This window comes from Cyrtonyx montezumae, unplaced genomic scaffold (genome assembly GCF_038088225.1).
Source record: "Cyrtonyx montezumae isolate F1298 unplaced genomic scaffold, pur_monq_1.0 scaffold_8, whole genome shotgun sequence".
In the NCBI taxonomy this organism is placed as follows: Eukaryota; Metazoa; Chordata; class Aves; order Galliformes; family Odontophoridae; genus Cyrtonyx; species Cyrtonyx montezumae.
Window position 1 is genome coordinate 13,892,290 of NW_027072089.1, and position 24,955 is coordinate 13,917,244.

The 24,955-nt window shown below is 38.8% G+C and overlaps 1 protein-coding gene across 8 annotated transcripts in view; it reads left to right on the forward strand.

The window, feature by feature from the left end:
* TRPS1 (transcriptional repressor GATA binding 1) overlaps nt 1–24,955 on the forward strand; it is a 210,711-nt gene that overhangs the window by 119,441 nt on the left and 66,315 nt on the right. For 6 of the 8 annotated variants that reach the window (XM_065752470.1, XM_065752477.1, XM_065752472.1 and 3 more), the window contains one exon: nt 20,690–20,749. The exons of the other annotated variants lie outside the window; for them this stretch is intronic. In XM_065752470.1, the coding sequence (XP_065608542.1) occupies nt 20,690–20,749 (60 nt within the window). The remainder of the gene's footprint in view (nt 1–20,689; nt 20,750–24,955) is intronic. 8 annotated transcript variants of the gene reach the window in all.

Consider the following 24,955-nt stretch of genomic DNA (forward strand, 5'->3'; position numbering starts at 1 on the left):
GAAATATGTAGCATTTCCTCTGAATCTGCACAGTACTTCACATGGAATCCCTGGTAAGCTGGTTGCGTGGAAAAGCTCATATGTTTTTTTTTTATTATTATTTTAATTTTGCTTCTTGTGAACGGCAGGTTGAGAAGTGTGAGAAGGAGTGGAAAGGGATATTATAATTTCGTTCTCCCTCTGAACCTTTTATAAATGGTTTCCTGGTAACACAAGCCCTTGGTATAGCAGATGGATTTTATGAGAATTAATCGCAATAATATTCTATAAAACTGTCCCAAACGTTTTCAGAACCCATTTCCTCCTCTTTATTTTTCTGATGTCTATTGTAAGGACATGTCATAAATAAATGTAACAGCGGTTTTTCTCCAAGTAATATAATTTATTTTACTTTCCACTTTCACAAAGGAATAAATAAAGATTTTTAAAAGTGGATTTGACTGCAGATATCATGAGGAGGTTACTGCAAAGGAAAAAGCTGCATTGCTGAAACAAGATGACCAGACTGTTCTTTCTGGTCTGCCATCTGTGTTTCCTTGGGACTCTGAGAAACAATGCTGGGGATAGTGGTGGAAGAAATCACTCAGCACATTTTGATATGATCACATTAAGACGGAGTATATGGAGTTCCTTTGCTGTTTCCCAGCTGCTGCTCAGGCAGTGCTGGGAGCTGAATGCTTCCTTGCATCATCTCTAACACTGACTCATAGGAGGAGAAATGACAGCGCACGGTCCATTTTGATGGTCCATGTTTATGCTCTGTCTTGGCTGTGAATATCCTGTCCAGCAGCCTCTAGAAAAACCAGATAGGTGGGAACATCAAAATAAGAAATCAACCTGTGGCTGGGTTGTTTTGTTTGTTTGTTTTCGTTTTAAACCTGTGACTTTTGCTTTTGAGAGCACTTTTGCCTCCCTTTTATTCTTAGTTTGGATTTATTTTTCTGGAAAGGTGAGAATTTAGATCTAGTAACATCAGGTGAAGTTGAAGATGTTCATGTTTGAGAAACAGACCTTAAAGCTGTAAGTGTTGGGACCAAATGGAAGAATCCAAAAACAAACCCATCTTCTACAAGGTGATCCGTATACAGATAGCATGTTAATAGCTTGATATAACAGCTAGCAGACCTTTCATTCTTCTCTTCCATAGAAATGCACCTCACTGTCTTCCTTTTGAGGCATATGAAATTGCTAGTGGAGCAACTCCTGTTTCTGAAACAAAAAACTGACACATACAGATAGAGCTTTTCAAAAACATTCAGCACTACCTTGTTGAGTATGTTAATAGGAACAGTGAGACATCTATCTGGTAAGTAGGCAGTGTAGTCACTTGACTCTTAGTGTGATAATGCAGTCTTGGGAAGTGCAGGTGATACCAAAGGATGTGCACTTAGAACATGAAAATATGTGTGAGAAAATTAAGTAATCACAGTTTCAGTAGCAGCTGTGGTAGAAACAGCTCAATGGAGTAGCATAATTTTTACTGTCGTCTTTCATCGGGCTGGGCTAGGCAGGTTAGAGGACACAACTTTTGGGACCCACTCGACCTCCAGAGCTGAAGAAACTCTTCCAGAATGTGGAACCAAGAGGTTTTTCACCTACGTGAAAATGGGTGGAGCATGCTATCTGACTGAGGAAGCAGCACTTCAAGACAGGAACACAAATGTGAAGGAGGGAGCATGCTCATGGAGGGATGTTGCACAGATAAGGTTTGTAATGCAGGAGGAGGCTACCAGCAAATCCTTGCTGTCCTGGAGATGACCTCCATGTCTGCAATGAGGGATTTGGTAGCTTTTAAGCCTCATGGAGATATGTGCGGAGACTAGTAGTACAGAAAGAAAAAAGTACATCTGCAAAATTTATTTTTGCTTAATTAGTTTTTCAAGAGTATACAGAATACCATGTCTTTCCCCCTTCTGTTTGCAAACTTGACTTTGAAAGAGCTGTTTAAAGATCTTTTGTGAAGTTGCTTCAGGAGATAAAGCTCTATTCATATGATAGCACGTGTGCTTTAGTGGCTTCTATAAGCAGTTTTAGAGACTAATAGTTTTAATCATTTTGCTTATTATTAATTATTAATAAGGTTAATTACATTGGTAAGCCATGAAGATTGGTTTGTGACTCTAAATTTGCATTGATTGATTAGGCTAATACATCTAAAAAGTACTGTTTAACAGAATTTATTGACATTTCATTGTTTGGGTTTTTTTTGTTTTGTTTTGTTTTGTTTTGTTGTTTTTTTTTTACTCATGAGTTTATGACCTGTTTCATTTCATACCAGCAAGAATTGGAACTTAAAGTTACTTCTGATATTTCCTGTTCTGAGTTGCGTGTAATTGCCTGTTTCTTCTGTAGCTACATTTTTTTCAGTACTTCTTTGTTTAGACTTCTGTTGTCAGGGCTGGGTACTCAATGCCCGAGAATGAGATACAGTATAGCATGGAATCTCATGGTCATTCCACCATCTGGAGACTTCCATAAAACTTCCCAGTCCAAGGCAAAGAGCAGCTAGGAGTAGATTTATTCACCCAGCTTTCACCCTCCTTCCTAACCTGTAACCTCCTAATTCAGGAGTGAACTTGAGCCAGAAATGGGTGGGTGCTGGGCAAGACTTGGGCTGGAGTATAGTGTCATCTTTGTGGAGCTGTGTTTATTTCAAAGCTTCAACCCAAAGCTGCCATAGTATTAGTTTTAGATGGAAGTATATTGATTATTTCCATAGGAAATACCTTTTGCTTGTATGTGTCTGGATTACCTGAGATTCTAGTTGGGTCAAAATGCCACATTGATGAAATTTCAGCTTTGGTTTAAAGAAAATCTGATTCCCAGATGACAAAAGGGCACATAAAGGACATGGTGTACAGCTCATACATTACAACATGTTCACATAGAACCACTTCCCATACACCCTGAGAATAACAAAGTCTTGCTTGTTCAGGACTATTCTAGTGGTATTTCTCATGAGCGTGGAGATGTCCAAATAAAACCTCTAAGTGTGCAGTAGGAAGTACTGCATTCTGCAGGATGGGAGAATGTCAAAGGTGTTGCCTCAACTTAGACAAGGAATAAGGGAAGTATATATACTTGGCAAGGTTTATGAATTCTTTGTATTTATCTTCTGTTTGAATCCTTCTGTGTTGCCAGTAGAGCTGAGACTTTGGACAGGCCTGTCTGTTTTGCCTTCTTTTCCTCTGTCCAGATATCACTGATTCCAGAAAGATTTTGAATATGGGACAGCTACCGGTGATGAACTCAAATGTGTATTCATAGAGTGAATAAAAGATTACAGGTTATCCAGATTGCTTGGTATGTATTTGTGCACGAGGGCATACCTGCTTGTAGACCTCAGTGGTAAACAAGGGCTTGTTTGAATTCTCGATTATGAAACGTAACTGTTGCATAAAAGGATAAAGTGCAGGTATGCTCAGTCTCTTGACTTGCTTCTCAGACTTTTCCAACTAGTCTGATACATGTTTTGTGTGATTTTCAACTCCCGCTTTGCTAAGCTGTGATGCGAGGATGCTGACTTACTTCATAGGAGATGTTAAAGCAGATGGATGGGCCTGTCCTCATTACTGCCTACTGCTCTGCTGCTTTGTGAGGAAGTTTGATAGGGTTGTGTAGTAGAGTTACCGTTGTCTCCTGTGCGTGGTTAAAGGTGCACTAGCTTTGCTGTGGGCAGTGTCCTTTACTCTGACAATGTGAGGAGATGGATTTGCCCTAATGATATTCAACAACTTAAAAAAAAACAAACACACACACACACACAAATCCAGCATCTATGCATAGGATCAATGTTAAGTATTGTTGCGTATTTACATGTGTACAAGACTCAAATGTGAAAATGCTGCATCTGTAACTGTCTGTTGAGACTCGTTAGTTTATTAAGTTATGCAGATATACCTGCCTCTGCCATTAACTTGTTTTCCAGAGTGTGCTGTTCATCTGTTTCAAACTGTCTAAATGCATGCTTGGCTTCATTACTTGGTACTGCAAATCAATAATAAGGGATAAGTGCCTACATGACACAGACTGACTCATATCCCAGGTAATTTGTTTGTTTCCAGCAGTTAGATGGTGCTTTCTGTGTTGGCCTGGTTGTTAAATGGGGTTTGCATAGTCTCTGCATGATTATTATGCAGATGCCTTGTTGCCTTTCTTTCAGTATATATTCTCATTCTCTCTTCCCGTATTTCTTTTCTTAGATTTTTGTTGTAGGGATTATTTTCATACTTAATTTCACTGAAACAAGAAGGCAGTTACGTATAGTTCAAAGGCCACCCAGCTTAAGAGTAAATAAGACAGAATACTAGTGCTGCTCAGCTGAGTTCATGGGTATTCCTCTGTGCATCTTAATTGTACTGTAGATGATTTAGGACTTCCCGATCCAGCTTTCAAACGCCAGCATATTTTTCTCACAGACTAAATAACACCCAGAGCTTCCAAGGCTTCCTCTTTGTCTTCGGCTTCTTGAGCTGACACTGCTTCTCCAATACTACATACATTGGTTTCCTCTTTATGGTGTCAGCTTACTTTTTTACTTTTCTCAAAAAACAGTAACAGAGAGCAGTTGGTTGGAATAACTGATACATCTATACATGTAATGTCAGTTCAGTCAGGGGAGAAACCTGTGTATTTCTCAGCAATACAAGAAGAATTTCATTAGAGAACACTAATATCTTTGACAGTAGTTTGTAAGGAAATAATGGTAAACAGCAACTTAGGTTCCTGCTTTGCAAACAGTGTGACTGAAAACACATTCCAGCCTCTGCATTAAAGTGGGATTAGTGTATTATTTGTATTGAACGTCTAGAGATTGTGTAGTGTCAGAAGTCAGGTTGTTTGTCCAACACTATTGTCACATTTTGTAGTGAGAGAAAAATATTATAAAACATTTTAGTAATGAAGTTACTTATATTTTACTGGCAATAAAATATACTTCCGGAAAAGTTCCCTGTATTAATTGTCTGAAAACACTGTGCAGAAGGTTCATAAGGCTCCTTGCAGCTCAAGTCTCCTACAAAGGTTGCTTCCCTAAAAGGGCTGTTGCTAGTTTGAAGGAGAGATTATGATGACACTTGCCTTCCTTTAAAGCATTTCTTACTCCAACTGCATTTACTTGTATTCAGTTTGGCCGTATTCATCCTTCATTGTAATCCTTAGAAGATCCTCCTTGGCAAGTTTGGTGCTCATTTTCCTTATTCTCGTTCAGTCAAAGTTCAGTATTTCTCAGTTCTGAAACTAACAGTAGCCACAAAATAATTTTTACTTCTTGACTCAACTGCCTACAAGGCATTTTTGGGGACAAAACAGGCATATTTTTTTTTAGTATGTTATGAAGATAACAGTGCTAGAACTATATGTGGCAGCTGCTTTAAATATCAAAGTCTACCAGAAAAAATAATACAAAGAAATAAGAACTGTGTGTGACCACTATAGATGGCTATGTAAAGCACGGCTTATCGCTAAACTCCTAAGGAAAATACTGTGGATCCACAGAGATTTGGTTTTCATATATCACAGATATATAAAAAGATATACTTTCATTTTGAAATCAGGTTAGTATCTTCAACAGTGGGTTAAATGCTGTAATAAGGATATCTAGTATGGCATAACTCTGGGGCAAATTTAATCCTGAAGGTTTTGATTTTAATCTTAAATTTTCTTTCTCATCTGTTTGACTTAAAAATTCCATTCATTTATATTTCTCTGCAATTAGAGAGATTACAAAAGTGCTGGAAAATATTTTGCTGTTGCTTTTCATCCAGTTTACCACCTACTTCTGCAGCAGATTTGAAGCCTTTTATATCTGCTATATCTGCTAGGCATTTCAGTTCAGCAGTGTTCAACTTTTGATTAGATTACTTTTAGCAGAAATCATACACTGATAGTAATAATAAACAATTGCTTGAGTGTGTGAAGATATCTGACTGTGCTCTGCAGAGTGATCCACTTATCTCCTGTATTGCAGCCCAAGTGAGGTTTAGTTTCTTGATCTCAGAATTCCAAGAATAGTGCAATATCTGCCCCTCAGGAAGAGGGAATGAGACAAATGGAGTGAATTAGGAAAAAAAACAATATCTTTCAGAAAGCACCAGTTCAGTTTGCATTTACATCATAGTAATGAAGGTTTGACTGTTGGAACAGAAGTAACAATGAAAGGGAGCACAAAACAGGAGAGATTTAAACAGCTTTCACTTTTGTCCACAGAAGAAGACCCTCCCTTTGCTATCAAGATGCTGTTTTGTTTTTTTTAGCCAGGAAAACATAAGTTTCTGCTGCATCTATCTGCAGCAGATGTAATGTGAAACTGTTTTAATGATTTTAATTCTTGCTGACATAGGACAGCAGCTAGGAATATCTATCTAAATGGTAATAAGAACTTTGAAGGTTAATCCATGGTAGTGTTCAAAATACTCATGTGGCAGTTTCATTTTGTCTTATTCTGGCTATTAAAACTAAGTAAATCCACAAGTTTCTGATAGAATTGTCCTAAAGGTAGGTGACAGAATTTGCCAGTAGTTTCAATCAGACAGATTTGCAACATTGCTGTTGCCATAATCTGTGGTCTGTTTGACAAGTATATACAAATATATGTATTCAAACAGATCTGTTAGATAGTCAAACACTGAACACAGACTGCAGAGTTGATGCAGACTTTCTGCACATGCCTGGACCTTGGTGTAGCAGGGAGTTGACTGAAGACAACAATACAGCTTTTGAAATAATTTCTGTTGAAGAAGCTGAAAGAGATTTTTTTTTAATGGATCAATTCCTAGGTTACATTCAGAAACTTTCTTTTCATAAACATTTTCAGAAAAATAAATTACGTAAATGTTAGCATTTGAGACAGTAAAGTCACAAAGTTCCTTCATTGCTGCCTCAGAGTCACATGTTGGATTATAAAGTGTTACGTGAATTTAAACAGAATAAGTCCTTCTCCCTGGATTCTTGAAGAAAGTACAGGAAATGCAGGGGTACTGCAGAAGTATCAAATGTGGACTGCTGGTTCCAGTATTTGGAGGGTATTAAAATTGCTGGGTTTAGGGTTAAAGAGGTTTCAAGAATAGGGAAAAAAATTCTCCTTGTTATTATATTGCTTGCTGCAGGCTCACATTCAAAGATCTCCAAGACCTGAGGAGTTTAAACACTTTCTTTACTAAAATTAACTCTTTGATACTCATTTCCAACAGGTTCTGGTCCAGGCTCTGGAGCAGGACTTGCAGCTTTGATGGAGATATGAGAGCTGTCTGTTAGTGTCATAAGCACTGCAGCAGAATGTGTTATTTATGATAACAAGAAAATGACTTATTAGATCCTTTAACACTCTCTCAGCTATTGTTACGTAACCTGTTAATCACTATTAATGTACCTTACATGTGGAAGCCTGATTTCACAGGTAAATAAAGTGTGCAGAAGTTCCTGAGTAGGAATTCAGATGTTTAATGGGACATTTCTTTTGCTAACTGTAAAACGTCATTTATACGACACAAAAAGTTTGGAAATGCAGTTTTTCTAAATGCATTTTTTTTCTTCTCTCTTGATGGTGTTAATTTTTTAAGGCACCTGTAACCTTAATACTGGATTACAACATTTATAGATGAAGTTAGATGACAGAGCAGTTTTCCTAGCAAGGCATCTGCATTTAGTAAATGATGGAGAGCTGTTACAAATATTGCTGTGATTTTTTCATTACTTCTTTTTTCTATGTTAAATTCTTCTGCTTTGAAGACCACGGAATTTAATATAGTAACACAGGTGGAAAGATTGAGCTTCAGTGATAAAAAAAAAAATAGGAAAGAAAAAAACTCATCCAGAATATTCAATTTGATTTTTAAACATGCAGTAGTACGTCTGTTATTAAAGTGAATGTAGAGATCCAATTGTATCTTTCTATTGCAATGTAGGAGTGCCTAAAGGAAACAAAATCAAAATTCACTGTGAATATTTCTGTTGCAACAAATACAAAGCCACAGACTATACAGTTATATTCTTACTGTCTAAGAAGATGAATGAACTTAGAAGAATGGATGATGAAGGCAAGTTTATGTGCATTTCATATAAATGAAAACAGTTGTGTTACTGGGTTATTCTATGCTCTAGAAAAGCTACAGTGAAACTAACTGGGCCAGATTTAATTTTCACAAGGTAACTGGATATATGCAGAGCAGTTCGATTTATGCGAAGTTGCACTTAATCCATTGAAACTGCAATATGACTTTTGTGTTTTATATGCGCTTTTCCAGAAGAAAATGGTTATATGTACTGCAATAACTGCTGAGTCAAGAGATATGCATTACAGTGTCATCCAATCATCCAACTTTCTGTTCCCAGAGAATGAATTACATTCCTCCTCCATTTTGTTGGTGTAATTTCCCATATTCAATAGAAAATAGGAAAAACAACCTTTTTTTGGATTGATATACCCTGTTTCCACACATTTCCCATGGTTACCTCTGGCATATATGTGAATTAAATTATTATTTCTTAATATAGAAAAAACGTAAATGGCATATTCTGAGGAAAGCACACACAAAGCCTTCTGTTACTACTATAACCCATTCCTTCAGGGGTGGCTTGTTGTTTACTACATGAAATAGGTGATTAACTATTGGCCAGTACATTCCTAGGAGTGTTGGTCCTCACATGAGAAATTTGCTTTAGAAATTATGTGTAATTTTTTCATTCCATTATCATGGAATAGAGGACTTTGAATCATTGTAAAGTCAAAGGCATGAGGAATGATTTACAATATGCATGAGGAGTTAGGGGACCTTTGTGTGAAGGAAATGAGAAAAAATCTCATAGTAAAAAATTAGTGGCATCACCTCTGTAAAAATAATGATCATGCAATATATGGTTTTCTAAGCAAATTCTAAGTTAATATGTCTTTTATTTGCAGTGAAACCTAATTAAACTTTGATTTTGTAACAGACACTTCTTAAATCTGCTGGTGTAGGTGTCACTTACAGAAATACATTAAGTACTTCAACATAATAATCTTATTAAAATTAAAAAGTTAGTTGCAAATTTGTCAGAGCTAAAAATGTCATGCTAATTGAGATATGTGGCAGTATGAGATGTCATTTACCACGGAGAGAGAAAAAAACTGGACCAGAGAGGGCGACTATTCTAGAAACATTGTGACATAGTGTATTAAATGTAGAAAAAAAGATTTTAGAGCTCAGAGCAGGTTCCCCTCTGCGTGAATGTCACCTAGTTGCAGAATTGGGAGCCATGAATGTAACCCTGGTGTGTATATTTGGGGAAAAAAAAAAAAAAGACAGAAGGATAGAAAGTTTCATTTAAAGGGCTTTGGCTCAGGAGGGAAAAAAAGATCGCATACTGAAAAGTTGAAGAAATGAAGTCACGAAACCAAGTCCTGGTGACTGAGTGAGTGGCAGAGGAAGCCCTAAGCAGAGGATGTGGAATGAAACAAGCACAACCAAGGTCAGCCTGCAGTACATTGACTTCATGGAAGGGAGTTTCAAGCCTGATAAAAGCTCTTCACGCTAAGAAATTGACAGCTGAGGAGGCTGTCATTTGAAGAAGTTTGAAATACTTCGTTGAACCCAAGAAACTTAACTCCCAGGAGACAGTTACGTTATAATTTATGGGATAGAAACAGCAGATTACTGAGTGCTGGAGGAAAGCCTGAGTTAGGGAACTGCTGGAGAGGGTGATCGGACAGCTGGCATGTTCTTTAAATTGCAGCATCTAAGTCTTTGTACTGAGACACCTCTGAGCCAACATTGAGAGCACAGAGCGTCAAGTTAATGTGTCACCTGAAAAGAGGACAAGTTCTTTTCATGTAAGATCCAGACAAAAAAGATGAGGTGCAAAAATTCCCTGAGCCTTGTTTGTTTTATATTTCTGCTTAATAGGTTAGTGTTTTCTTGGGAGAGTACAAATCTAATGCTCACGCTCTGAGATACTGAGGATTTGCTGCCTGGCAAAATGCAGTCTCAAACTCATAGCAGTATGTCAACGAACATGATCAAGTTTCATCTTCACGTAATACCAAATCCACCAGAGGTAGAAGGAAAAAATGATACAATTTATATCAAATATTTGTCTCTCCCTTCAGTTAAATGAGCTTGAGCCCCTGGCATCAATCTCTAGTCTTTATGACATGATAGGCAGGGCCACAAAACACTGTCAGATCAAGGATCTGTTCAGTGGAGTGGTTTATCTGTCATTATTTATTACAGTGATATTGTGCTAGGTTTCCCTGTCCCTCACAGTAAGACCTTTTTGCTCCCTATAACGGGTGGACCCTTTCAGAGAGAGACCTTATAAAATTGTATTTGCTTAACTCTTTTGACTTGCATGTGAAAATAAGAACTTGTGCAGGGCTGCATTGAGGCACTAAAGTGGAAAAAAAGGGAGGAGAGGACAAGACGTACTTAGATATGCATCTTCGTTCCTTTTGCTCAGTTTGTCTGAGAGGACATCTGTTTTTGCGTATCTTCTGTTCTTTATTAAAAATAGATGTAGATGTTTATTGTCTGTCTCAGAATAATAAAAATAATAGAAGTTGATGTGTTTAGTAATACACAGACTTGGGCTGATCACACACTGCTGATGAAGGAACTTAGATCTCAGAGATACTGGGCTGTATTTTGTCAGTGACAGAAACAGTGCGAATTGCAAAATCCTGAATTCTTTGTTACACTTACTGGAAAAAGTGAAGATGTTGTCTTCATTCTCAGCATGTACAGATCAATCACGATTAGTTCAAAGTGGACCAACTGAAACTGCCTTGATAAAACTGTAGTGTTGTTTGGAGATACTGAGTGCTTATCAAAATCAGGAACATGCAGAAGGAGTTATTGCTGTGCTAGTGCAGAGTGAGGTTTCTGAATTTCATTGCAGCAGTTAGGGGAAGGCAGAAAATAATGGGAGCATGGGGAGGGAGACAAGCCTGGTCCCAGTGCTGCATGCACTGTGTTCCCACTGGCACCCAGAACCCACTCTCACCCCAAGAAAGCAGAACTGGAAGAGCATGGCTTGAAGAAACAAGCAGCCAGGTGACTGAAGGTTGGATGGTCACTGTGGTAAAGTAATGCAACTGTACTGATAACTGGAAACTGCCAAATGAGTGCAGTTTACCTGCTTTACTTTCCTGTGTAGGTATAGATCAAAATATTGCAGCTTTCAGTTTCCAATGATGTTAATCTATTCTGCAACTACAGTATAAAGTAAATTACTGTTGTTCTTTATATGAGGAAGATTAGGGATTATGTTTCGTCTTTCTGCAAATCAGCTGCAGATGAAGCACTGAATAGGACTTCAAAATTAACTTTTTTAAGCTTAGATAGTCAATTTTAGGATTTTGTTTTCCTCTCTCATAATTATAACGTTATTTAACCAGAGGAATCGTAGTATTTAAGACATGGAAATCATTTTGGTTACATCTAACACACGCATGTAAGTTATAGACAGGGAGATTGCATTTACTGAGATGTGTGCTGCTATTATGTTTCCTCTATTAACTGTTACCAGGTCACATAAAAATAAAACTTGCCCTAAGAAGACATCAGCTCTGGCTACAGAACTGGAAACCCATAAATTTTGCTTATGTTACAGAGTCTTTTGAGGCTGGGTTTGTAAGGCCCAGAGGAGGACCTGGGGCAGTACCATAAGCTGCGCTTTCCGAAGTCTGAGAGATTTTCAGCTTCTAAGTAATGCAAAAGCTACAGATGCAGATACTCTGGAATGGTTTGTAGTTGTGTGAATGAAATGTGCATAGGGAGGACAGAGGCAAGCTCAAGAGTTAGAAAGAGCAAAATGTGGAGGCAGAGAGGAGACTTCTAAAGTACGAGGGTCATCTCTGGTTGAGCCAGTGTTCAGTCCGAGCCCAGAGAAAATGATCATTTCTAAAACAATAGGGCATACAAGAAAAGACATGGAGCTTCTGTTTCTTATGCCATTCAACAAGATTTAGAAGGAAATGCAGCCAGAATTAATGGTCATTACCTGATGAAAACCAGACATCCTTGGGAATAGGCTCATACAATCCAGGATAAGGCTAAATGCAATTAAAAGGACTCCACTGAGGCCAAAATGGCAGAGGAACCAGAGGAAACAGATGGATCTTGAAGTGTGGAATCATCATCATGAGGAAAGACTTCTTTTTAATAGAAAAAAAAACAATTCTGGATTAGGTAGTTAAAGCAACATGTGTTGTCCTAGAAAGCATAAACAACTTCAAAGTGACAATGAAGTTCATTTTACTGATTACTTACTTTTAAAGGAGGAATTCCTCTTCGAAGTTACCTGTGGAATGAAAAAATGATTGTCAGAATTACATGTGAATAGCTTAATGGATTTGCTTCTGATAAGCAAATGGCAGAGTGACAATACAATTCAGTAACTTATCCGGTATATTAGGATTCATGGGCTACCCAGAAGTTTTGCCCTCTGGCAAGACCTGTAGTAGTTACAGGAAAATGATTTATGCTTTGTAATAGACATTACTGCTCAATCTGTTTGATTGCTCAATGGTTAAAGTCCCCAAAGAAAAGTCTTAACTTGAATTAGGACAGGCATGCTTTATCTGTCAACTTTATGTAGTACTGTAAAAGTCATTCAGCTGACTGAAATATCAGCAGAATGTTTTATAGATTTTATTCGTATGAATCTTTGTATCAGTGAGGAGGAGCGATGGAGCTGTGGTGCCGTACGGCAGGATTAAAGTTGCGTGTAGATGAGTAGTTTCACTCAGTGGTTCACTGCAAATGAACATCTGGACTACATATTGGTTCCATGTGTGCAAATGAGATCAGCCCAAATAATGACCAGAATCAATCAGGCTTCAGCCTAAAAGTAACGTACACTGGTACTGATTTGTTAGACAACCAGAATTGGCAGCACCTTGCATAATTTGGCACCAATTGACAAAGATTAGACTGTTTTGGGGCCTGACCGGTTATTAATTTGCTCCCCCCCCCCAAAATATTTTGCAAAGTAAAATCAGCTGCGGCTTATTTGTCCCTGCCCCCTCCTTTTCATACCAGCCCTAATTGTTTTAGACAAACAAGTGAGCTTGCGGCCTGTTCACTTTACACAGGAAGACATGAATTCTTTGATCCATACAGTATTCTCTGGTTCAACCTTGGAGCTATTTACTAAGGAGATTTATTTGCAGACAGACAGTAAAGCAGTTCTTTACAAATGGAAATGAGTTCAGCTTCTTTGATATTTTGGCTCTAGTTTCTTTCCTCCTCTAGGAGCCATGCAGCAAAACAATTAATATGTACCTGCTCTGCTTTCTTATTTTTTGGAGAATAGCACAAACAAATGGTTAGAAATTGATCAGATGTGGAGAGTTTTAAAGCAGAGTAACACCTCTGGACCTGTGCTGTGGAGGAAACAGAAGTTGCCTGGCTTTAAGCTTCAGACTAGATTTCAAGTTCAGACTTGCAATCACTTGCTGTGGCTTGCAACTCTTTTGACCAAAGCTGGTCTCATTTTCAAATCACGTTGGCCAAACCCCCCCGCCCCTCCAAAAAAATAAAAAGCCAACAAACAAACCAGACATAAAAATCAAGTGAAATTCACCTTGTACTGATTTGAATTCCAGATTCACAGTATAAAATAAATATACATTCAGAAAGATGTTTGCTCAAAATACTGCTGAGTTTACTTTCACGCAGTTCCAGAGGTGCTGTGACTGAACGTGCTGTCATTTTGCTAGGAAATGTTTTCTTTGTCTTTTGGCTTAAGGGAGACAGTCAGTCTGGTCAGTCTGGTGACCAAGAATGAGGGGACCTGAATGTTTCTCTGTCCAACTCTCAGCAAAATGAATGTAAAGCGACTGAAAGCAGTGAAGCTGCAGTGACACTGAATTGTTGCTTTGGAGAGGAGAGTTTGGCACACCTCCCTTGTTGGTCCCCTGGCATGTTGCAGGGTGCTTCCTTCAACAACCATAAATTCAGGATTGGCTGTATTATCCCCTGGAAGAAACAAGAAATGGATTTTACAATATGTACTCCTCCCAAATGATTTTTATACTCTTTATTTTTTATTCTTTGCTAATTAGGCTGTTTTTTATACAGTACAGTCCCAGAGGATCTGTTCTTCTCTTTTAGAGATTGCTTCCATAAACTGTGATGCACATCACCCTTTAGGAACAGAAAGCAAGGAAACCAAAACTCCATGTGGAAATTAAACAGGCAAAAAATAATTACCTGCTCAGGTCAGGAGAGCAACAGACCCCTGACAAAGGTGTGAGGGAATCTTTAATGATCACAGGTGGTGGAAAGTTTCTGTGACTCAATCCAGGAGCAAGACATCCAGCAGACGAGTGGCCTCTGGTAGCATGCTGGGGTGCTGGCTTAGCACTGACCCGGGGCATCAGCCAGTTGTACTGAACTGCCGGAGATTTCACTGGTGTGGGATCAGGAAACAGACGGAGAAACTCAGTGCACCTCTGGGGCTATACCCTGCTGGGTGTCTTTCTCTCTTGCTCTTGCCCCTGCCTGACCTCACATCGCTTTCAAGTTGCAGCAAGATCAAATGAGGCGGCTTGGGGTGATGGGGATGTTTGCTTTGTTTCTGTGAATGGGCACTGCTTGTGATATGCGGCTCGTGCTGTAGGGATAACTGCTGGCTATGGAGAAGGGTGCTAGGTTCTGGAATCTGTGATTCATCTGTTCTGGGAAAAATGATAACGAGATTATCAGGGATCTTTGAGCACAAAACATATTTCATCCTAACAAGCAGGTCATACTACTCTACTTACTGCATTCCTATGGTACTTTTCTTAAAATAAACCTCTGCTGTATGTGCAAAAAAAATTTGAATGTCTGAAAATGTTTTCTTATGTGCTGCCTAAATCAAAATGTAGGTGTAAAACAGTGACCCCTCTGTCTTCCCAGAGAACCTCACATGCAGAAAAAATCCTGCTTATTTCTGTCATTTTTACTTCGACTGCTCATATCTGGTTTGAGAGAGTTATTAACAACATCCAGCTGACATAAATTTCAGTTCGTGGGGGAGTGAGACATTTCTGTGAGTGCTGTGCCATGTGGATAGCATCAACCTGCCCAGAAAAGGACAAAGATACCATCGTGTACTATGCATAATAGCACCAACACTTAGAAACTCTCATTACCTCAATGCAAGAAGCAAGCTTTCCATACTGTGATGGCATTTGACAATATATCACTAAGCCTTCTTTTGCCATCATCTCACTATTCATTATGTTTTGTGACAGAGAATAAAAGAAAGGCTTTTTCTTCATAGTGTTTGTGCCATTATTGTGTAGTTTGTAATCAGTAATTTGTTTCGTTGAAAGGGTGTATTTCAGTATATGAACACGCCTTGCTGTGGTTGATTTTTTTGTTTGACTTGTTTGTTTTTCATAATGAAAATGTCTTTTCATGTGGGATTATTTTTTTGCCCATGTCTTTTTTTTTAATTTATTTATTGAATGCCTCAATGATGCTGATGAATGGAGATACGTGAATGAAATTGGAAAAAAATACTAACAGGGATTAAAAGAGCTATCCCATTTTATAGCAGTTTAGAATTGTTTTTTACAGTTGTTACTTTACCTTCTTGAGGATGGAGAAATGGTTCCTGTGCATCTGAATCCAAAAGGAACTGCTGCAATCACTTAGTTTGGTTTGATAGTTGCAGGATTTCCATATAGTAAATCCCAAATCAAGCTACTACAGTCTGATTGTGTTGGAACATATCTTTTTAAAGATAGCTGGTTCAGATATCAAAGAGAGCAGACTATAGGAATTCCCGATGGTTTAGGTGTGTAGACGTAAACCCGGTTTCAGTTACAGAGGGAGCATAAGCGAGCTTCAGAGCAGACTGAATTGCACAACCAAAGCCATTAACACTGCGGCAATGCCTCTCTGTGTTGAGGGGATATTTCTTTCCATCATGTTCCCCAGGGGTTCTCCAAGATCATGGCTCCTGTGACATTGTGAATGCTTTATAGCTGCTTTATGTGGTAAAAGTTCACCAGAAACAGTAGGACAGCGATACCATTATCTGCTGTATAGCTGTGCAGCGTGTTCCTTTGCAGCTCCTCCCAGGGAACGTTTGCCGTCCAACTCTGGGCTCATAGGCGCAGTTCAAAACAGTAGGAATTGCCTCATCCTTGGAGATTCTTGAATCTTCTCCCTTGGTTGTCATCTCCCGTCTCGCCTGTGCCAGAATACCACTCATGTAGTTGTTTTCTTCAAAAGCACCCAGAAAGAAATTTTTGTTTGGCTTCGCTTTTCTGTTCTTAAAACGATCTTTCAGCAAGTAAAGATCTGAAGAAATGAGACTGACTTAATTGATACATTATGGGATATGATGTGCGTATGGATGTATGTATTGCAAGGGAGAGAAAAAAAACAACATCTGTCTGTAGCTGTGCTTGTGTAGATGTATCCTAACACTGTGGAATGGGGGGAAGAAGGGGAAGAAATGACCCTAACTTGCTGCAGAGTAACTTTCTAAGACACTTTCTTGTGTCCTTGGAAGTATTACTTAGCTCTCTTTTTTAATTTTCCATTCAGCAAAGGGCACTAAAACTGCCTTTTTTTTTTTTTACCCTACAGTTGCACAGTGAAAATATGTGTCTGTACAGTTCTGTGTTGCTTTTCAAGAGAACAAGAATGAACTGAACTTCACTTTTTGATCAGGTTTAATAAGCTTGCCTCCTCTTTTTCCAAGATGTAAGGAGGTGTGTGGAAGCTGTGCACCTCCACACATGTCCTGACAGGAGGGCTCCCACCACCCGCCTCTGGCTCCTGGTGGGTGACTATTGCACTATTCGTGGTAGCACCACACCAGCTTCTTCCCAAAGGCTGTGTGCTCATCTGCAGGTTATCCACAGGGGGTGATAATGTCATCTCTCTTACAGCCTTCATCGAGATATTTGTCTCCTCCTTGGAGCTCAGCTTAAGTCTATTTGTTCTTAGTTTTGTTTTCTTTTTCTCAATGTCTGTGAGACCAGGGCTGCTATTGGACACAAATGCAATTTAGGATACTAAGGAAAATTTAAAAATGCCAGGTGTATGGTGGTCAGATGCCAATGGCTACAGTCAGTAGGGAGGATTGTCTTACTGCAAAGGTGCGAACGGGACCCTGAGACACATTTCATTCCTGACATTGCTCTGACCAGGCCTTTCCAGATGGGGCGATGTTAAAACCCATCATCAGCTGCAGCGGCAGCCCCACCTCCCAGCTGCTTGCATGTGCAGGAGGAAGCACTCAGCAGCTTGTTCAGAATTGTTTACCAGTCCCTGTGGTTTGCACATCCTGTATGGAGAAGTTTTGGCCTATGGTACAGTGATCAGGGATCTCCAGGAGGTGTGGCTGAGCCATTTTGGAGAAAAAAGGGATAAGTCTTTGTCCTTTCACTTTTTGCATTAGAGGTTTTCTTATTAAATGGTTGCTCTTCCCACTAAATGACAACCCCTTATTCTGCACCTTAGAAATAAAAATATAGTTCTGGAAAAGCAAGACCTGGTATTCAGGAGGAGAGCAGATCCTTCAGCAGCACAAGGGTAGGGCAGACAGCTCAGGAACTTCCAGACTGGAAGACTGGTATAAAGCTGCTCAGAGTGGCCAATCCTCAGAGCTTCCAGCACTTCCTCAGAGCTGAATATTTCTGATTTTATTCCTGAACTTTTAAGGTCACCAATTCTGGGAATCATGGTGTTTAGCTACCTCCAAACACTGCTCACTGCGTTTGGTACTGAGGCTCCTAAGGTCTACTTCACTCCCATATTTTTATCAGCTAAGGCCATCATCAGTTCAGCTACAGAGCTACCCTAACAGCTCTGTCCTCTATAATGGGAAGAAACAGCATAGCCTTTCCCTTTTCTGCTTTATCTTCTTCATATTTTATGATGCACTGCAAATGAGTGCACCACAGCTCTGTGACCTTTACCTTCACAGTGATGGCAGCCTTCCTTCTCATTCACCTTCAGTCACAATGTAGCTACCCATGTAAATTGGCCATTTATTTTGATATGTTATAGGCTGCTCTAAGAACTGGAAAACAGGGTGCTGGCTCACATGGAAGCCAGCAGCAAGGTGGGTAGCTGAGGTCTGAGCTGTTCTGCAGTGGTAGACACATCAGCAGCTTTGCTTTTATATCCTGCTCAAACTAGGTGGCGTGCCAGCAATTTTAGGCAGATCTATTGTGATAGTTGTTCACAGTTGGTACTGTGAAGTACGTCCTTTTTCCTTTCCAGCTGCTCTGTGCTACCAAATAAGGGGAAAACATGTGTTTCTCAATGCTATGATAAGTCAGAGGTATAAGTTACAGCTTTACCATATTGAGAAAGGTATGCAAAGTGCATCCTTCTCTATCAGCTCAGATGTTTATAGAATTCAGCTATAAGACATGGCAGTATTCACTGAAGCAAGCTGTATCACTGCTGAGATGCAATTAGGGCCTTTTCTGTCTTGTTAATTTGCTTTTTAAGTTAAAAACTATTTTTGCTAGTTAGATTTCTCATTAGATATAATTCTATATTTTGTTCTTTTTTTCCCTTGGCTAAAGTCCCACACAAGTAAATAAATAAATAAAAAAATCATATCAGCTCATTTTAGTTAGCTGCTGCTTTTGTGTAACATTTTCTAATTTTTGTGCACAGCTGAATTTAGTTTAGTTAATAATAAAATGTCCAAAAAAGGGGGATACATGAAAATGAATCTAATCTGTTCATCAGTTTGCAGTAGTTTATTTTTTTCCTTTTCAGCATTTTTTTCTTGCTTTGGTTTAATGCAGTGCCTTGTCTGAGTGGAATAAAAATATCCAGTTCTGTTACCATGCTCTCCTAAAGCAGGAAATGAGCTTAAAAAAAAAAGGCATTATCAACCAAATCAGCTACACAATATGTTGCTAAGTTTCTCGTTTTCAGATAGCTATTAAATAAATAAAAACAGAAACAGTGATTGGCACTCGGAAACCCAAATAACCATGAAATCTGAAGCATTTCCTTCTGCCAGAACATGGTGGATGTCAGGAGAATCTGTTAGCATGCTTCTTAACTCTGCATAAATATTCTCAAATAGACAAGAGAATGTTCAGAGCTTTAATATCAGCCCATAGTACGCCCTGTTTTCTCCAGAGCTGAAGGAGTTTGCACTGAGAAATGCCCTCCTGGATAATGCCAATAAGTTGAGTAGGTTATAGGTACACCTGGGTGCTGACCTGACTTGTATTACCTTGTGGAGTTGTCTCTCCAAGGAAGACACCTTTTCTGGAACGTTGTGGTGATGCTTTTGGGGCCAAGAGGCTCTCTGGGGCTCACCAGAAGCATTCCAGCATGGCTGTGGTAACCACCACCACAGCGACCAGAACCACCAGGACCTCTCTGGCCAAGGCCACCACTCTCCATCCTCCAACAGGACATCTGGTCACACATTGCGGTGTTGGCCTCTGTCTGTTTCTGGCTGGTGGTTCTTTGATTTGCACATCTGATGAGAAGTTTGTTTTGGAGAGGGGAGAGATGGAGACGGGGAATCCTGAGCAATGCAGAGATACGGTGCAGCCTACAGCCAGATGTACTGATGGATGCTGCAAAGAAAGCATTTTCTTTTTGAACTGTCAGCACTGTCTGTGGCTTGATGGAATATTTTATCTTCATTTTGAACTTTTTCCTCATTATTAAAATATTTAAATTGGCTAGTGTGAAATCCTGTAGGAGTAAGTAGGAGTTTATTTCAGGGCAGCAGTGCTTAAAAAGAGCCCCATAAGCACAACCATGTACGGAGGCGACAGGGTATCGGTCCAGAGGAAAACTTACTGTCAGTTCAAATGTAATCCATATGTTAAAACTATAGAAAGTTTTTGTTAGTCTCATGGTTTGGCTAATATCAAGGAATGTTCCCTCGTGGGAGACTTAACTTTTAAGATCACGTAATGATAAGTGCTGTAATAAAATAATCTTTGGGGGTGATGTTAAAGCTGGAGCATTGGTTTTGAAAGTATGTTCCATATTGTTAGGTAATGACATTAGTTGAGTTGGGGGGCAGTGGGGATTGGTAACTGCTCCATCTCAAACACATTAAATACAAATAGCTCGGACACTGTGGTCTAAGAGAGATCTGCTGTTCAAATGAATGTGCCGCAGGTTTCTGTCTCAAGAGAACAGGGGCTGACAATTTGTGAATGCCATGCTGTACTTCCTAAGAAATCAGGCAAGAAGACAATGTGGCCATCCCTTGTTTTCTGGAGGAATGTCAGTGTATCAGTAGCAATGACTTGCTAGCCTTGCTGTTGGATGAAAAAATGGGTGTTCGAAAAGAGATGGCTAAAAAAAACGCAAACATTCTCTTGTCTCTACATTTTAAGATAAGATTTTCTCCCAATCTGTGTTCAATTTTGTATAGTTCTAGGTCAGCCTGAAATGAGGTGCAAATTTACAAAAGAAACAGAAAATGGCTGCTGTTGAGATAAGCGTGGGAGGAGGGGGCTGTCCAAGGAGCAAGCAAGAATGCTTTGGGTGTAGTGACTGTGGTACCGTTTTTTTCTCTGAAAGTCAGAGTAGGGTGAGACAGGCTGGGATCAAGGCCAAGTTTTCAAAACTGCTCAGGGGCACCTAGATAAAGTGCTGGTTTTTGGATTATGTTCTATTCTCCAGCATAAGGCAGTCAGAAGTTTGAGGGCATCGGTGAGAGCTGAGTTCCATTGCAAATCCAAGTGCATACTACTTTCTTCCTCCAGGCTACTATCAGTGATCAGCGAGAGACTGTGTCCAGTACAAATGAGTCCAAATATGCAAGGGTAAGTCTGTTCCTGAAATAAAGAGGTTATACTACATGAGACTGTCCAGTCTGGCTAAAAAAAATAAAAATAAAATAGAGTATTACCATATTCAATGTATATGACTTGATGATTTGGAGGTGTTCATCCTGGCTCACTGTGATGTTCCTTCAAGGATGGAGAACTTTAGCATATTACTTGTTGGACAGGGAAACGTCTTAAAGCACACGTAGTGCCACATGCAAATTTTTTCATGAGAGTTGGTGATTTCTCTTAAATCTCATCAGTGATGAAGTTTAGCACTCCTGGTTTGGGGTAACAGAGAAATAAATCATTCAATCAACTTCAGCCAAACTTTTTTCTGTGTGTGTGCTACATGTCATATATCCTACATATTTGCTTCTGCTGCAAATTCCAGTGATAGAATAATACACTAATATTTACCAATGAAGTTGATTACATGTGACATGGTAGGTTTATACAGTAATTTCTTTAAGTGACTTTCAGTTTAAAAAGAAGGAAATCCTTTAGCAGGTCATCAGCAACATTTCTGTACCTCCTCAACAAATTCTGTGGGAAACTGTTGGAAGATCGATGATGATGATGAATATTTATTTATCTATATTGCCATAGTTCCCTTTAAACACGTTCCTCTTTTTTTGCTAAGAATTGCATGTTAGAAGAAGCATTTGCACTCCCAAGTGTTTACAGTCTGCAGTATTGGTTTAGAAAACTGACAGTCTCATAAATGCTGACAGATAAAATGTTTGCTACATCTTCTAGCTGCTTCAAACTTTTGCCTTAAATAAATTCAGGATACACTTCTAGTATGTTACTGCTAATGTTGTACCTTGTTTCTTAGCTTCTGTTTTAAACCACAGTAACAGCAACCTTACTGAAATGGGGTCCCAAACAACTGAAAAAAAGAGATACGAGCAATGAAAATGTTTTCCTAAGGGCATCATAGCAATTATCTTGCAAAAGTGCTCTAATATCTTATTGTTGATCAGTCAAGAATTTTGGATGAGATGTGTGTATGCACATCCTTAACAGTCTAAAAAATATTAGGAGATATACAGTACGCTGTATCTTTCCCTTATTTATATTGATGTTTGACAGTGTTGCTCTTCTACACAAATTTTACAAACATATTTTATGAGTTCAGATACTAGCACTGGCCATATATACCTATTGTTTTAATTACAACTGTAGAAGCGACTTTTAATCTGAAATTATAAATATTTTTTCACTATGATATTAAAAGCCCTTCCAGATGTGAAAAGTATAATGTCAGTTACATAGAGAATAAAAATTACTTTTCTTAAGTCTGTATTTTTATTCAAAATATTAAGAAATGTGCTTGTTTTGTGATGTTACTGTTCTTGCTAGACTTGTTCTTTCTTCAAGCATGAATCACGTTAACATCATGTCATGGACACTTCAGAAAAAAGTTCTAAAGGACAGGAAAATTGTGGGTCCATTACTGCAAACAAAACAGATTTGATAGGAGAGACAATGAATACATGTGTTTATGAGGTACAGTAATTCATTGAATGGTCATTCCTTGTAATGCTCTGTGTCATTTTTACATCCTTAAGGTTTAAAGTTTCTATTAGTATCCAAATGAGTGCTTCCCTAACAATTTTTCCTCACATTTTTACATCAAATATATGTGAAGAACAAGTATATTTGCACATTTAAATGGCATCTAAGTACATTCAATCTAAGTAAAGATATAGTTTGTTGACTTACAGATTATTTTACAACATTTCGGCAGGATCGGTGTCTGTTTGATTTTAAAATAAATGTTTTTATAAATGCAAACTAAATCAAGAATTTAAGAAGTATGCTGCTAGAAGGATGGTTAAGTTATTTTCCAAACCAGCCATTTCTGAAAGCCAATAAGTGCTACCTCTTCCCCCCTCTCCACTGAATTGAATCACATTCCTCTGGATCATCCATCTTCATACAGTAAACATTTTCTTGTGTTTTAATCCATCTTTCACTCCTCCTTTCTCTCTATCATCCTTGTACTGCCCTAATATTTATTTGCAGCTCCCTGTTATGCTGTCAGCAGGAAACAGATCTATCACACAGCTGAGGTTATAATCACACATGGGTGGGTGTCTCTATTCTTTGCGTATCAGTGCTCAAATTTTTGTGTTTGAGGTCATTTCTTCAGAATTGAGTTGAGAAAAATCTCACTTTCCTCCCTCTGTGTGATTAAAACCATTCTTATGAAAAAGAGAAGTCAGTGTTTACTACTGAAGCAGTCTGAAGTCAATAACACACCGCTCCTGAAAATGCATATTAGTATTCGACTGTCTAAAAATGTACCCAGATTGTACCAATTTATCTGCTACTAATAAGTATCATCATATGACTTGTCCTTTCCTTTATTTGTCATAGTTCTGTAGGCCATATTAAATAATTATTTGTCACCAGCACATTTTCCTTCAAGTTCAAGTTATTGGCTGAATGGTGCCTGTGAGTGTCTCCACTATCTGCCTATCAGAGTCGAAGTGCAGGTTCCCAGAAGATAAGTCTGACTCAAGTCGCTGTTCTTCTGTTCGGAAACTTGAGGATTATCCTGAGATGCCACTTTCTCTTCCTGCTCTGCTGTGAATTTCACTTCTCCCTCTACTGTCTCTATACAGTGAGAGATCAGGCTACAAACCTCCACCCAAGTAATTTCCCAAGAAACACTTGACATCAGTAGCTGTGAGCAGCAACAGAGACTGTTCTGACTTACTTTGTCCTGTTGAGATGGCCGTGAAGTAACAAACATCATCCTGGTTTGACAAGAAATTGTAGCCTAGAGCAGCAATGCCTAGGTGTGTGATTTAGAAGAACTCTTAACATAATGTGTTTTTTTAGAGTGTAGAGCAGTAAATGCCATAATTTTGATTGGATGCCACCTGTAGGGAGAATAAAAGCAGGATAATCCTGAGTGCAGGCCTGCGTGACAAAAGGCACATGAGCATTTTAACTGATAAACATAAACAGAAATTGGTTTATAGGCAACTTCCATGAAACAACATCTCGAACTGTTTTGGCTTTTGGCAACCTTGTTTTGCTAATGAGATACCAGTGGAAACAAAGACTATATCTGTTCCTGTCAACTGGAACTTGTAATAAATAGAGACATAAAGATGTGGAATTAGAACTGTGTGGGATTTTGGAGGCGGAGTGGTATTTTCTTTCTTTTTTTTTCTTAATGAGGAGCTTATGTATAATGTGCTTATTCTCTGGTTTAGGTTATATAGTCATCAGTGGAAGGAGTCCCTTATAGAAATGTAAGGGCTGGATTAGATCTTTCAGGATGTGACTGATTTTTAACTATTCTGTGTTTCAATTCTCTCATAAGCTCCTATCTCATAAGCATGTTGAAAACCGAAGTCGTGAACTCTCATAGAAGAGAAGGTGAGGCACTGAAATCTCTGATTTAGCTTAAATTTATCTGAGTCTTATATTGGTAAATGTTATTCACTAACCTTTGGAATAGGGAAGCAAAACTGCATGAAATGTTTTAAATAGGGAGGTAAAATATTAGTCGTGATACCGTGCTGATTTTATTTGTCTGTAGAATTATTCATTTTCTGTTATTAGGTATTGATGCCGCAAAACACTTGTAACTTTACTTCCAAAACTATTGCCTTCACACAACTGTATAGTTTTTAACACTTCACCATAGAGGTAGGTTTGTACACAAACAACAGTTTCTCAACTGCTGTGTCCTAAAAGTAATATTGCTTCTCATATCCTGGTGTTACACACTGTCTTTAGTTTTAAAAGGTCTATTGAAGTGCAAAAGATGTTGCTGTGTTGCATCAGGCTGAAGGCCCCTGGGTTCCTTAACCATGTTCCTGGTTGTGTCCATCTTGAGAGGAGAGAGCCTGGAATGGGATGGGAGGCAGGTGTGAGGAAGCCCCACTGAATTACCTGGGCACGTGCCTTAAGTAACAGGTTCTCACAGTTAAGTGGGGTCTGGGAGTGAAGGCTACATGAATGCCTCTGTGCTTTAATGGAGCTTCCATTAAAGACCCCAGCATGAAGAGGCCTTTAACGTGGTGTATTTTGATGTCAGGTGCTCCAGCCTTTTTCCTGTTACTCATAAGTGTCTGCTAGGTAGTGGCTACGTCTATCCCAGTACAGAAAATGATCCTAACATCATCCCTAATCACTGAGGCTGTCTGCCATATTTTGGTAGTATCAAACCGCCTCAGA